This window comes from Hypoxylon trugodes (genome assembly GCF_022578975.1).
Source record: "Hypoxylon trugodes strain CBS 135444 unplaced genomic scaffold F4822scaffold_10, whole genome shotgun sequence".
Taxonomy (NCBI): domain Eukaryota; kingdom Fungi; phylum Ascomycota; class Sordariomycetes; order Xylariales; family Hypoxylaceae; genus Hypoxylon; species Hypoxylon trugodes.
Genome location: NW_026250025.1, coordinates 705,543 through 719,328, shown reverse-complemented (window position 1 = coordinate 719,328; position 13,786 = coordinate 705,543). Strand labels below are relative to the sequence as shown.

Genomic DNA, 13,786 nt, shown 5'->3' with positions numbered 1-13,786 from the left:
CCCGTCGGTCGTCAGTGTGCCGAACATCTTAACTGCTTTATCCATAGTGGCGAGCTAAGCCCTCGAGAAAAGCTACGCGGTGTTGACGCCGTCTATGTCGTGGAGACTGTAAGTAGTCTCGTATCCATCTTGTTATCCACCATTTTAGGCTCACTACCCCGGCTGTCGGTCGATAGGTACCGCCCTTAGAACTTCATATGCTTGCGCTTCCAGTAAGCGTCCTCATACTATGGTAGTTCAAGTTAGCAATTGCTCTAAGGGCGGATGAGAGGAGCGTCGCTAATTTTGGAAGCGGTTGAGATAAACACCCGAAGTGAAGAGTCCATATAATCAAGGCAGACGCTGGAAGAGAGGAAGGAAATTATTTCCGAATTTACTTACTTCCTTTGTGAAGTCCTTGATGGCATCGCCAATAGCACCGAGATGGGGGTGATTCTTATGAACCTTCTTCTCCTTAGGCGGAGGGGTTGGTTTAACATGCTTGCATCCACGTTCCTTGCGCTGCTCTGGTTGGGTTGACTGCGCCGGCATCAATGGCACCAACGTTTCGGCCGAATTCCAACCGGTTCTGTCACCAGAGTCGGTTTGTCCTTGGCTGCATAGGGTTGATTGGCTTGACTGGGACATCTGGTGCTGGGCGTACGGATGAGTCTGGGTATTCTGACTCTGGGGGTTCCGGAGATTTTGAGGGTTCTGCGAAGGGTTCGGGGCTTGGCCCTTGACGTTGTCAGACGGATTAGATTACATGATCGGTCGCGATTGATGGAGCACTCTAGTAAGACGGTGATTTCGGATTGCCAATCTTCACAATTAGCCGTACCGTAGGGCCAGAGTAAGTAAATAAGATTGTAAAATCAGTAAAATGTGTCGCAAAATACATGCAAAGAATTATATAAGAAGAATTGGAAGACGGTTCCCCTGTTTCTACATTACGGATTACATAGGAATCTTAGGAAAGATACACAAAAGTGGCACATGCCAGCTTTACTAGCAGTAACTTCTATGTAGAATGTTTGCAAAATACTAGTTTACAGTGCGGTCTGTACCCACTTACATACACGGTCGGCAAGTGCCAACATGCGCGAGTGAAATTTTTACAATAGCAAGGGGATGGAGGATTATTTGGCTTGTATGAGCCCGATAGACGTGTTCAGCTAGGCCGCCAGCTTAGATGCAGTACCCAGGAAGTACAGTGTATTATCCCATATGCTACGTGTATTTTGCCAAACGACCTTTCTCTTATCTAGAATGTGTACCTACATGCAGGTAGTCGACTCGAGTTAAACAACGCCAGCACCAACAAGATTTTATTGTCTCATGCACTTGAATAGCCAAACTCTGGCCCCTCCAATTGCCACATTTAATATAGGCCCAAATGGATTCATAGACACTCCATCTATTAGTATCTATGTAGTATGACACATCTACACGAATCATCTAAATGATATGTTTTCATTCAGTATTCTTGTCTAGTTGAACACGTCTTTGTTGGGTATATCTACACCAACGCTAATAGCAAAGAGTATCATCTTAGGGTAGATATCAAAGAGGCTGTCACAACGAGTATATATATTACGCAATTTGCCCGTTTTTATGCTCAGAGTGATGAGTAATCTTAAATCTACGCCTACGTTGGTGCTGAGTTGGTGTTATGTCGACGTTTACATCAAATGAGTGTCGCGTGGTACAAAAAAAGGGGTAAAGGGGTCACAAAAAGGGGTCACTTGTGTAACGTAGATTTCTCGTACCGGCCTCTGGTTATAAAAACTCTTATTGTATATAAAGTCAGAAGCCCGTCTCTAAAACTCAGAAATATCGGTATTTATTATTATCCTAACGAATTAATCTATATGTTGCAGCCCAACAATGCGCCTGGGAATACGAAATACGCGCAGAGGCAATTAACACATGCCTTAATTACGGAAACATGCTGGGACCAGAGATATAAAGACTAATAATCAATTACAAACATAACTTTATGTCATGAAAGGCTATGGACGTCGGCTCCGCGGACAAGCGAAGAAAACGGTACTCCTAGCTATACGATCGAATACCTTAAGCCACCCGACTATTTACTCACCTAATTCACCTACACTTTCCCTATTTGACCAGGATTCCTGGGAGAGTGTCAGCCATGAGTAAATATCCGAGATAAGGTACAGATTGTCGGCAATCATAGCGGCCCAAATTTTGGAACTGCAGTAAGGGTATTGCTTCATAAAGCCTTGTAGACTGCCGTACCAATTGTAAAGGACCCATAGAAGCAAAGGGAAGGCAGATTGAGGAGCTGCCATCCATAAGCTGATCCATAGATATAGTCGAAGGGCGGCGAAAAAGGGCGTCATCATACCTCCCGACATCTTACGAGCCATGTGGGGAGCTATGGCCCTCATGCCCCTGAATCCTGGCTCGTAAAGTAGGCAAGTGAGCCTCAAACGAAGACCCGAGCGGTACCATCTCTTAGATTGTGAGGCAAATTGATGATCTGTCAGAATCGAAGTCTGGACCTCGGCATCCTGATGCAATTGCATACCTAGTCTCCATTGTTTGCGTGGGAGGGTAGAGTATTCTCGATGCTTCAGTTGGTGTTGGAAGAGTATGTAGCGTGTGATGAATCCATCATCACCCGTATTCTGTCTTACACCGTTGAACATGTCGTGGGTGAAAAGAAACTGGAAGTATGGGTCCTTGACAATCTCTGCTCGAAGGAGCATAGTAAGTCCCGAAACCGTGAAGTTTGTCGACCGGTCGGCCATGAAAAAGGCTTTCATGCCGGGCTCACGTTTGGAACGAATTCGAAGAGCCGCAACCTCCCATGGAGTGATAACATCTGGGTGTTGTCGGTCGGTCGGAACGTATGAGCCGATAGGTCCGCCGACTAGACCGACGTCTTCGTTTTCAAAAGGAGCGAGTAGTTGTGCCAGCACGTTTGTAGTGGTCCAACGCGCGTCGTCGTCGACAAGGCAGAGGATCTTACCTTTGGCGTGGTTGATACCGCAACACAGCTGACTACGCTTGTTAGGTTCTTGGACTGAAGCAACCTTTATGACTGTTCCCAATTGTTTTACGACTAATCCAACTCGAGTATCCTTCTTTAAGGTACTTTCGAGTCGATCAACTTCTTTTTCGACGGTGACAAAGATCACTTCCTGGGGCCTACATGCCAGCCATGTTAGAAGATTTCCGGGGAGTTCATCATCCCAGTCGATAGTTGGTACGATAATAGAGACGTCTGAAGCATAGTTGTGTGCATTATTGGGTTCAGGGAGAGGAAAAGGGCAATATCGTTGCCCGTACTTCTTAGAATGGCTGCCATCAATGGAATCCCACATGTAGAGTCCTAAAAGAGCAGCGAGTTGATATGCCCCTGGTATACTCGATACAAGTTCGCCCAGTGGGAGTGATAGCAATCCAAGACCCTCATTAGGGTATTGAATTAGCGAGGCTAGTCGAAGCGGATCGAACATTTTGTATTGAAACATCGTATCTTGACTCGAGAGAACACGCTTTTATCTTCGGGTGAGTAAGTGCTTGAGTGGTTATCTAGGATTATAGATTAGGTGGTTCACAAGTTGCTGTACTTTATGATATTGAGAATACTAGACTGATGTGAGAATTAGGAGATCATAAAAACTGACTGTCATACTCCGCGATATTTATATATACAAGCCTTCATGGTGCACAATTTAATCATTTAATAACAGAGAAACACACCTCGCTGGTCAGGCTGTATTATGACAGTGAAAAGTTTACAAAACAACGCAAGTTTTATGCAACTCTCGAAGGAAATGCCAACTTACGTGCTTTGACGGATAGGAAAGAATTGTTTTGAATCTTGCGTAGCACTTACTCTCACTCACTTGCTTGGACATATACTCTCATCTAAGGCATGTGTCATATAAGCGCTTGCCTCACTTACATCCCCGAGTTTCTAGATACATATTGAACAATCTAGATGTAGGCAGGTGTCACGTATCTAGGTATATAATATATGTAGGTGTGGATTATCTAGCGAGACATGCCTTATTGACGATATAGTCGCTTAAATTTACGGGCGTATACAAACAGCTACATTGACTATATGTAACAGCAGTCACTTATCGTGTCAGGAGTTGCGTGTAATCGAGTCTCAAAGATGCGCGATGAAAATTATTAACGAAGCTATCATGGTATAAATATGGCACATGGTGACTCACTCAACGATTGGTATCTTCTGCTCTAGAATCCAAATTTCGTTACTTCATCGGCTAGTATAGATTAGAACTTCATACTACATGTATTCAAGAATACATACGTTTAATATTGTAGTGGCTGGTGCGTTGTCGTGATACTTCAATTGTTGTAGTTTGAATGAAGCTTCGTAAGTACCTACCTAAGTATCTTTATTTTGGTGTTTATCCCATGTACGAAAAGGGTTTAGCTTCAATTGTTGCGAAGACAACAAACCCAACTATTCCTACCTATTTTCACCACTTGAATTAAGGCAATCTACCATACTTAATTGTAGAAAAAGGAAAAAAAATATTGAAATGTTGAAATGGATTTTTGATGATAAGAATTAGAAGGACCGAGAAAAAAAAAGCATAGAAAAGGATGTGTAAACGTGTATACCGATGAACTTGGAGATATGTACTGTATAAAATTGAATTGATGTATTTTTGGCATGGTGTGTGCATATCAATTCTTGGCATAAATTTAATGGATGTAGATACGTACCTGGTCATAGCTTTAGCGTGGGAAAAGAGGGAAGAAACGTACCTAGAGGGGTAGCTTTACCGCACCTACACCCTATAACCCCACACTTTTGATCTGGACCCACCCCAAAAAGTAAACACTGCTCTTTTAACCTGGCCCGATACTTTTCCCTCTCCCGCTTCCATCTTTCCCATCTTCCATCAATCTGCAAAACACACAGCTTCAGCTTCAGCTTCCAGACTTCACAGTTTTCAGCTTCTAGCTTTCATCAAAGTTCTTGCAAATCAACAATTCTGCTTCATAGCAATTTCTCAATTGAATCAAACAATCAAACAACCATCAATCGGCTAGCTTCACCGCTCCTGCATTGAAACCATCATCATCGAGCATCGCCCTGGACGCGTCTACTATCAAATCAACACGTCTTCTCGGCAGCAACCCTTGCAACTTCAGCTTCTTCGCATTCTACTACTATCATCGCGATTAAAACTGCTTGCACCTACTACTTGCTACTTTACTCTTGTACATACCTGATCGCGTTCTTCACGACGCGTCTTGGATACTACACATCGCTAAAAAATCACTTAAAAAACCACCTTACTTGGTACTATTACCACTACCTTACCACCTCGATTTCCATCCCTATCGCGTTTCGACGCGTGAAGGGTTCACATGGAGTCGAAAACGAGTAGATATCAATCTCGTATCCTTAGGGAAATGCACCAGACTAGCGAGAATCCCTTTAATTCGCCTCCATCTTCTACCGGTTCTCACGGAACAGTCACACTTACCTCTAACATCACAATGGGTCCTCAAGGCGAATCGACACGCCGAATGGACGACCTTTCCATCAAACTACCCAGCCAAGCTGCCATGCGCAGCGCTAAGACTCCTCAGCAAACTTCCTTCAACGTTAACACATCAGCACTCGGGCGAACTTTCCCTGAATGGAGCCGCTGGAATCCCAATGGACCCGAACACGAAAAAGACATGTGGGAAATCACCAGCGACATTCCCCAGATTCCAGACGGAAAGGAGAACGTCACACCCCAAGGAAGCCCTAACTCCTCGATAGTCGCTACCCCTAGAGCGGGTGACTCGAAGGAATACAACCAGGTTAGTAAACAATTTCAAACTTTGAACAACCTTGTTGCGCAAACTCGTAAGCCCTTCATCGGAGTGGAGACTGCGATGAAGAATACTCTTACTCTGGCCAAAACCATCCACGGAAAGGCCAAAGACACGCATACTACTGGAAGAGTATGCACGACGCTTCATAGCCAAGGCAAATTACCACTCTAGGCGAGTGGTCCTTCTGCGTCCGGTTTTCGAGTTTCTTCGGGTTCGCGCTTCAATGCTGTGCTAGAACGCGCGCGAGCTTCACGACAAAGCGCAATTCCTCGCCCGGTTTCTCGAGGACAAGCACCATACCTCCACTCTCGTCGCAAGGATGCTCTTGTAGCAGCTGAGGGCGACAAATCTCTTACATCTGTTTCTTCTGATTCTAGTTCTGGCTCTGTTTTGAAATCGAAGATTCCTTTGGCTATTCATCGCTTGTCGCATTCTTCTACTAGAGCTCAAGCTCCTTCTCCTAAACTTTCTAAATCTTCTGTTCCTTTGTCTCGATCATCTGGTTCTGCTCGAACTCGAGCTGTTTCAAAATCTCTTTCTACTTCTCGTCGCCCAACCGTTCGTTTTTTGCTTCCGGCTTCGAATTCAATTGTTGTTTTGACCTGGTCTCTCCTAGTTGATAACGAAAGTGCTAACATTTATTCTCAGATTGAAGTTGGTAAATCCAAGAACGCGTCCAAAGTCCAAACGACCGCATCCGGCCGAAGCTCCCTTCGAACCCGAGCTCAAATGCAACCACAAGTTCAAACCGAGTCCGAATGCTCCCTAGATCTTTCCGAGCCCTTCATCCAGAATTACCGAAGCCGAGAAGAACCTGCAACTCGTCCTCGCGTACCTACACCCAATGCTGCGAAAGGCGCCAAGCCCAGAGGTGGCAATGTTACCGCTCTCTTGGAGACGCTCAAAACAGCCCAGACCAAACAAGCTGAGTCCAAGGAGCAACCCACGAAGCAGACTTCTCCAGCTTCGCAATCCTCGGCGCAACCACAGAATGCCGCCAGGATACACATGGAGCGACAATCGCGAATCGGTAACATAATGAGCCCTTCTACTCCGAACCACACTGCTCGCTCGTTCTTTCTACCAAACCTTTCCTACATGGACGACTTCTTGTCTGGTGCTCTTCGATTATCAGCTCTGAGGAACGGCATTCCGGTCTTTGTCAAGCACGGCAGAGTTCACGATCGCGAAACTACTATCTCCCCCGATCACCACGCCGATGTCGAGGCTATTGCTATCCCCGAAGACGAGGAGAAGATTTTCGTATCCTTGGATAAGATCAAGGACGAAATACACGCTCTAAAGGAACATGATGAGCAGGTCTCGAAACAGGCAGAGCAGCTCCAAGAGGAGGTCGAGGAACTCCATATCCAAATCGCCAAATACAAGTCTCGGAAGGATAGTGCGATGGGTTCTGATTCAGAGAGTTCCATCATTGATCATTTGAACACACAGAAGAGCCAACTTGAAGAGCAAATTAGTTCCCTCCAAGCTCGCCTAGACAAGGCGAATCGCAAGATCAGCATCAATGAGATCCATACCGAATCTTATGTCGCTGAACGCGACGAGGCTCTGAAGAGTGCTACCGAGCATTTAGAAAAGATCAAGCTTCTCCAAACCGAACTTAACACAGCTTGCCAGAAGCTCAGCTCATTACGCGGAGATAACACCGAGAACATGGATAAGCTCGAGTCGGAGAATCTATCCCTGCGCAACAATAACAACTCGATTCGTCAGCAGTATAAGGCTCTGCTGGATGAGAACCGTTCGCTTCGCCAGCACAACGCCGACCTATCCCAGCAGAATGCGGAATTGGCGCAAGACCTTAAGGTCGCCAAGGCGCAGTCTGGTTCGAACAAGGGAGACTTTCAGACTCTTCAGCGCGAATACAACGCTCTCTCGGAAGAAAAGAAGGTTCTTCAGCAAGATCAGATCACCGTCGAGCGTGAGAATAACAAGTTTTTTAGCCAGAATAGAATCTTGAAGCAACAGAACTCTCAGCTTGAGCGACGAATCCAAAGCCTCGAGAATGAGGTCGCCCGACTTAAAGAATTGCTGGAAACTGCTGAGGCCGGATCTCTACCTGTCGACGTCATCGGGCTTGAGCAAGAAAAAATCCGTCTTGCGACAGCTAACGAGCGACTCGAGGGCTATCTTAAGGAAGTAACTAAGAACTTCGAGAGAGTTGTCCGGGATAGCATACATGAGCTCAATGTTCATGAGGAGCAGCGCAAAATGCATGAAGAGGAACATGCATCATTGACTCAGCAGTTAGGGCTTACTGCTGACCAGGAGTCAGCTCTAGCAGCTAAGCTGAGGAAGTCGGCCAAGCAGGAGGCTGCACTTCGGTCTGAACTCCGAAGGAAGGCGGACGCTATCAGCGAGGCACGACAGATTACTCAAGAAATCAAGGATTTTATGGATACTGTCGACAAGAAGGACTCTAAGACGACCCGCACTATTGATTCAAAGGGCAAGTTAGTTGCGAGCGAGACTACTGCTAGAAGCACAACATCTCAAGGAGTCATGCCCATTCCGGATGACTATACGCAACAAATTGACCTCACCCAAGGGTCCGACTTTGCCGGCATATACACACCGGAAATGCCCAAGTCGCGGGATACTCTTCGCCAAGTCCGCACTGAGACTCAAGTTAACGAATTGACGAATGAGTTGTCGGAGTACGAAGTCGATTACATGAGTGATGAAGCAAGCCAAAGCCTTCCGCCCTATCTGTCTGAGAATCAATCGCGAGCTGCCAGTTCACACAAGGCGACATCGGGAGCCTCCAAGGCACGATCAGATTCAACTAAGACCAAACCAGTTGGAATACTCAAGGATGCCCAACCTTCCCGTCTCAATGCCCTGAAGCAAAAGACTACCCATGCCACTGTCGAATCCGAGGAGTTTCGCGAGCGAGACAGAACCACTGAGTCGGTCACCAATACTCGAAAGTCCAAGTCAGATGATCCCGTTCGAAAGGTTTCGTTTGGTCAACCTAAGGTCCAGACCAGCCCTTCGAAGTCTCGACCAGTTTCAGAGCCAGAGCTTACTGGACGGTTCAGCGTCAAGTCTGGTGTTAGCGGAATGAGCATTGACGGCGAAACTCCTAAGGAAGATAAGTTCGACTTAGACAGCGCTCGATTTGATCTCGACTCAGATTCAGACATTGAAGAAAATATGACCTCGGCTTTCTTCATGGATGATATCACTTTAGAGCAAGAAAAGTCGGCCGAGAAGCAAAACAAGAAGACCAGCAAGGCCGGACTTTCCAAAGATGCCAAACGTGTTCTTGACGATCTTTGCCACGATCACGACTGCCAAGACTGTGTTGTCTGCTCGCGAATTAACTCCCACCGACATGAACAATGCCGCCCTGAAGGCAGCTCTAGCAAGAAGACAGTTCGTGTTGAGATACCAAAGGCTCCTGGTCATCAAACCCGGGCAAAGGGGGAATACGAAGAGGAGTCTACGCTGCGTCCTTCTATGGATCCATTACAAGCGGTAGCCTATGTCATCAAGACCTTAAGAGATGAAGAGGCACATCTCATGCGGGCTCTCCGAGAAAAGGATGACGAGTATAACAGCCATGATCCATCGGTACACAGAAGGGCCTGGAAGCAAATCAGCAAGGACATCATTAGACTCACCAAGGCGCGGGATCTGAAGAGAGAGCAAATCTACTTTCTCTACGATACCATTCATATACACAATCGACAACGCCGTGATATGACCATGGAAGTTGCAGATTGGACCATAAATACTGCCTTGAGCAAGGATCCAACATGGAATGGGATCATTGATTGGTGCTGAGGGTGAAAGTTGAGGAGAGGAAAGTGGTATTTGGAGTTTACATCTTGGTAAACTGCCACATTGGTATGGCATGACTGGAAGGGGATGATAAGGCATGGCAAAGGCAAAGGGGTTCAGGGTATCATTATTGGAGTTTGCAGGGTATGAATATCAGGTTATGAGGCTCATGCATGGTTGGCGTTATTCAGACAAAAAAGAAAGGGGGGACTGCATAGGTTGCATTGTATTAATAGGAACTCGCCGCATAAAGGCTACGCGTATCCGTATAAAGGACGCTTGATGGACATTATAACATAATTAAAATATGACAAATCAACATTGGTCTTCATTGTGATTGTGAAGTTATAGTGCATGCTATTATTCCATTAAGTGTATTAGAGGTGGTGAATATGATAGACTTATAATTGCTTGGTAAGAATTTATATCTACTTAATTACCTATAGATGTCTACGTTTTGATCTAATGATTTTACCACTTCCTTTACGATGAGGTTATGGGTTATCCTTACAAAGCTTTGATTGCCCGCTCACCCATAGTCCAAAACCAACTCCAAGCACCGAGAGTCGTAGTCAAACCTGTATAGACGATCATAGGACCGTACTGCGTGGCAAAGCCCGTGAAATCCTCAGCCTTGAACCTATTAGCCTGCAGCAAAGCGCCACCTACGGGTCCGCTAACAACAAAACCAATACCACGGCCACCAAGCAGCATGCCAAAAATTAAGCCGGTGTCTACCGCGCGATCGCGGCGTTTCATCTCACGCAGAATACCGGGCCAGGTCGAACTAAACCCGCCAGCGAAAAAGCCGTAGAGAATTGTGAAGACGATGAGGATGGCGACTTGGTGTGCGCCGCCGCCGAGACCCCAGAGGAGAAAGACGGGGAGTGCGCTGCCGAGGGAGGATACGAGGATCACGGTGTTGGCACGTAGACCGGCGTCGCTGAGCAAACCGATCATTAGGGACCCGAAAACGGAGGCGAGCGAGATTAGAGCGAGGAGTATTGGTCTCGTGGCTGAAGGAAAGCCGAGCGCGGCTGCGTAGGAAGCGATGTATGTGGAAGGCATGAGATACCCTAAAGATTGGAAGACATTGCCGCATTGTAGGATCCAGAATGTGGTGTGTCGCGCGAAGGCGAAGGATAAGCGACCGTCTCGTACTTCGCGCCCTCCGTCTATTTCTCTTGCGTCACCGTCTTCTGAGGCTGTGGCTGTACTAACGGGGCTTCTAGTAGCGGGACGTTCGCGCATGAGGAGTAATGGCGGGATTGTCAATATTGCCGATGCCACGCAGAAGATACGCAGGGTTGTACGACCGCCGTATCGGGATAGTAGTGCGTTGGCTAGGAACGGCATTCCTGCACCGGATACGCTCTTCCCAGACCACATGGCCCCGTAAGCCAGGCCCTTACGTTCAGGGAACCACTCATCGAGACATAAGGACGCGGGGGCGAAAAGGAGCCCACAACCTACGGCGTGTAATACGCCTTGTACAGCAATCAATTGGCTCGCTGTTGTCGCGAACGAAGACGCTGCTAGACATGCTGTCGTGAGGAGCAAGCCGAATGGCATACAGAAACGCCGCAGTGAGGGGTATTTAGTCAGCAATATGAAGGTTGCTGGCATCATTAGGTACAGAATTCCGGTTTGCGAGTTGCCGATACTGGCGATGGTGCCGGCGCTACGGTCCCCGGAGAGGATGGAGGCGCCCCGTGAGCTGGTGTAGTATTCTTGGAATATGCCGAAGGCGAGAGAATACCCCCATATTGGTGTCTGGATTAACACACATCCTGCTAGTACGAGGTAGGCGGCGCGGCCTCGGTCGGTTTGGGGAAGGGTTTGTGATGTTGTAATCCTGTCGTTGTTTTCGGTGGGAGGGGCATTTTCTAATGTGGAGGTTTGGACTACTGGGGAGCTGGAATTGGCGAGGTTTTGGAGTTGGACTTCTCGCGGAGCCATTGTTTATATGTTCATAGTATTGATACTGTATATTGTATGGTGATTATGGACAAGGTATACGCAAACCAAGATTTACCATCAAGTCGGCCATTGAGTACTTACCAAGACTGCTATATATACTAGAGTTTGACCGCACTTAAGCTCCGGTGAAGATCCCGGTTGCATGACCGAAGAGCACGCCCTATGCCCCCGGATATGATGCCGTAGATCTGCGTGGGGAACCAATCGCACGGTGGGATTCTCTCCGACATCGCGATCTTTGCAGGTTTGAGTTTATCTTGACTATATGATTTATCGAATTGAGTAATTTGTCTCGTGATGGAGGTACCCCGATGAAGACAAGGGGATACGAGCCGATTGGTCAGAAAATGTTTGATATGGTGTCTACGTTGGAAGGGCGTCGTAAAAACAATGAAAGAAGTTATTCGGGTTTACTGTACGGAGTCGCATGTGAAGATGATGTATATATGTACCTAGTCGAGTTACACAGTCACATTTATCATATCTTGCCAGGTGGAAGCCAGGTGCTGCATTGCTTTTCTAGCTTGAACCAATTAGGTCGGTCTATTTAACTTCCTCAGGTGTATTATTGCTTGTTATGTGGGTCCACAAGGTTTACAGGAAGGTTCACAACGCAATTCAACATCGCAAACTTTCAATTTTAATCAATCAATCCCAACTTAAACAATAAACCCAACAATTCTACGATACCTCACCCGATCATACAGTACTCATCATAAATACTACTCGAAAAATTAATCCCTTTCGACTTAATCATCATGGCAGACATCGATATGGAAATCGACGAGCCCGGCTCTCCCCAAGCTACCCAGGCAAAGGTTAGCGACATGCAGACGCATACCAAAGCCACAGCTGTCCGATCGATCGAGGGTTGGATTATTATGGTTACCAACGTACACGAGGAGGCCGACGAGGAAACCATACACGACAAATTTGCCGACTTTGGCGAGATTAAGAACCTGCACCTGAATCTAGACCGCCGATCTGGTTACGTCAAGGCAAGTTTGAACCCCTTGATTCCCGATTCTCGATTCCTAGTTCTTAGTTCTTGGCTCGATTATAGTCTCGACTCATATGGAGACGAACAATGAAGATGAAAGACAATGCTAACACTATGTCTTATGATAGGGCTACGCATTAATCGAGTATGCCACCCTAGACGAGGCTCGAGCCGCTATCGATGGAGCACACCAATCCAAGCTTTTAGAGCAAACCATCTACGTCGACTTCGCTTTTGTGAGACCGCCTCCGGGAAAGGGTAATAGGGGTCCTAGGCAGTCGCATCGTGGTCGAGGTCGGAGTCGAAGTCGCAGCCCGGAGGCACATAAGGATGAAAATATAGAGTAACTGAAGGGGGAGTGAGGACTCGAGGAGCCTTGCTTGAACAATAAGTGGAACTTCATCGTATCTAGGGCAGATGGCTGCGTACTGGTTTCAGCCGATATGTCGCCAGAATAAAAAGACAAATCGGCGCATGAAATCTTCCTCAATAGGTACGTGATTGGTATTCCCCCTCCCGCTTATCTGCCTAGCTAACGTACTCTAGTCATGTGGTATGATATCGTGAATATATTCGATATGTGTAGCTATAAGCTACTGCGAATATGGCTTGGGGCGATAATTCCAACTATAGCTATGAACCGTTCTTCCTACACGAGAACTTGGCTGGTAGCCATGGTTTCTCTTTCCCCAAATTGCTGGATTATTATACGTGAATTCCCCTGCCTAATTATGACTTGGCAAATGCGATTTTGGTGTTGTGGGACTGCTCGTTAATGCTTCGAGCTGATACGGGAAGCTTATAGCGTGGCCCCTAAGATCACTAGGCTAATACCTCTATGTCTCGTAAGTACTTCTTGTGGAGGTTCGGCTTTGACTCAAGTTGGGGTCATGGATTCTACGTAAAATTTATAATCACGAAGCTCTATTCTTGGGATCTTGTTCGAATACCTAGGAAATACGCAACGAACACAACGAACATTTATCGGGCGGCAATGACCAGCGTATGTGGTGGGGTTCTCCGTGCGGTCGAGAATAGGTGCACGCCTTCGCCAAATTGACCAAATATGAATTCGTCGAAGGTCGCTAATCTTGACGATTAAATCTAATAGTTCTCTTTAAGGGTAAATATACCAATACCGTACTTCTACACACAGCACTTATAGTAATG

The 13,786-nt window shown here is 46.6% G+C and overlaps 4 protein-coding genes across 4 annotated transcripts; 2 read left to right on the top strand and 2 right to left on the bottom strand.

Moving 5' to 3' along the window:
- Positions 1-185: 185 nt before the first annotated feature.
- F4822DRAFT_440124 (uncharacterized protein) lies at positions 186-3,467 on the bottom strand (the record flags this gene model as incomplete). Its single annotated transcript, XM_051462713.1, has 3 exons — positions 186-227; positions 382-717; positions 2,094-3,467. 3 exons carry the CDS (start codon positions 3,465-3,467, stop codon positions 186-188), a joined length of 1,752 nt encoding a protein of 583 aa, XP_051309653.1.
- Positions 3,468-4,889: 1,422 nt separating this feature from the next.
- F4822DRAFT_417904 (uncharacterized protein) lies at positions 4,890-9,955 on the top strand. The gene is made up of 2 exons (XM_051459484.1): positions 4,890-5,811; positions 6,475-9,955. Exons 1-2 carry the CDS (start codon positions 5,368-5,370, stop codon positions 9,637-9,639), a joined length of 3,609 nt encoding a protein of 1,202 aa, XP_051309652.1. The 5' UTR covers positions 4,890-5,367; the 3' UTR covers positions 9,640-9,955.
- Positions 9,956-10,021: 66 nt separating this feature from the next.
- On the bottom strand, positions 10,022-12,012 carry F4822DRAFT_417903 (MFS general substrate transporter). Its single transcript, XM_051459483.1, has one exon. The coding sequence runs from the start codon at positions 11,593-11,595 to the stop codon at positions 10,144-10,146; it is 1,452 nt and encodes a 483-aa protein (XP_051309651.1). The 5' UTR covers positions 11,596-12,012; the 3' UTR covers positions 10,022-10,143.
- Positions 12,013-12,180: 168 nt separating this feature from the next.
- On the top strand, positions 12,181-13,235 carry F4822DRAFT_54088 (RNA-binding domain-containing protein). Its single transcript, XM_051463631.1, has 3 exons — positions 12,181-12,614; positions 12,745-13,109; positions 13,163-13,235. The coding sequence occupies exons 1-2, from the start codon at positions 12,375-12,377 to the stop codon at positions 12,961-12,963; spliced, it is 459 nt and encodes a 152-aa protein (XP_051309650.1). The 5' UTR covers positions 12,181-12,374; the 3' UTR covers positions 12,964-13,109; positions 13,163-13,235.
- The last annotated feature ends 551 nt before the right edge of the window (positions 13,236-13,786 follow it).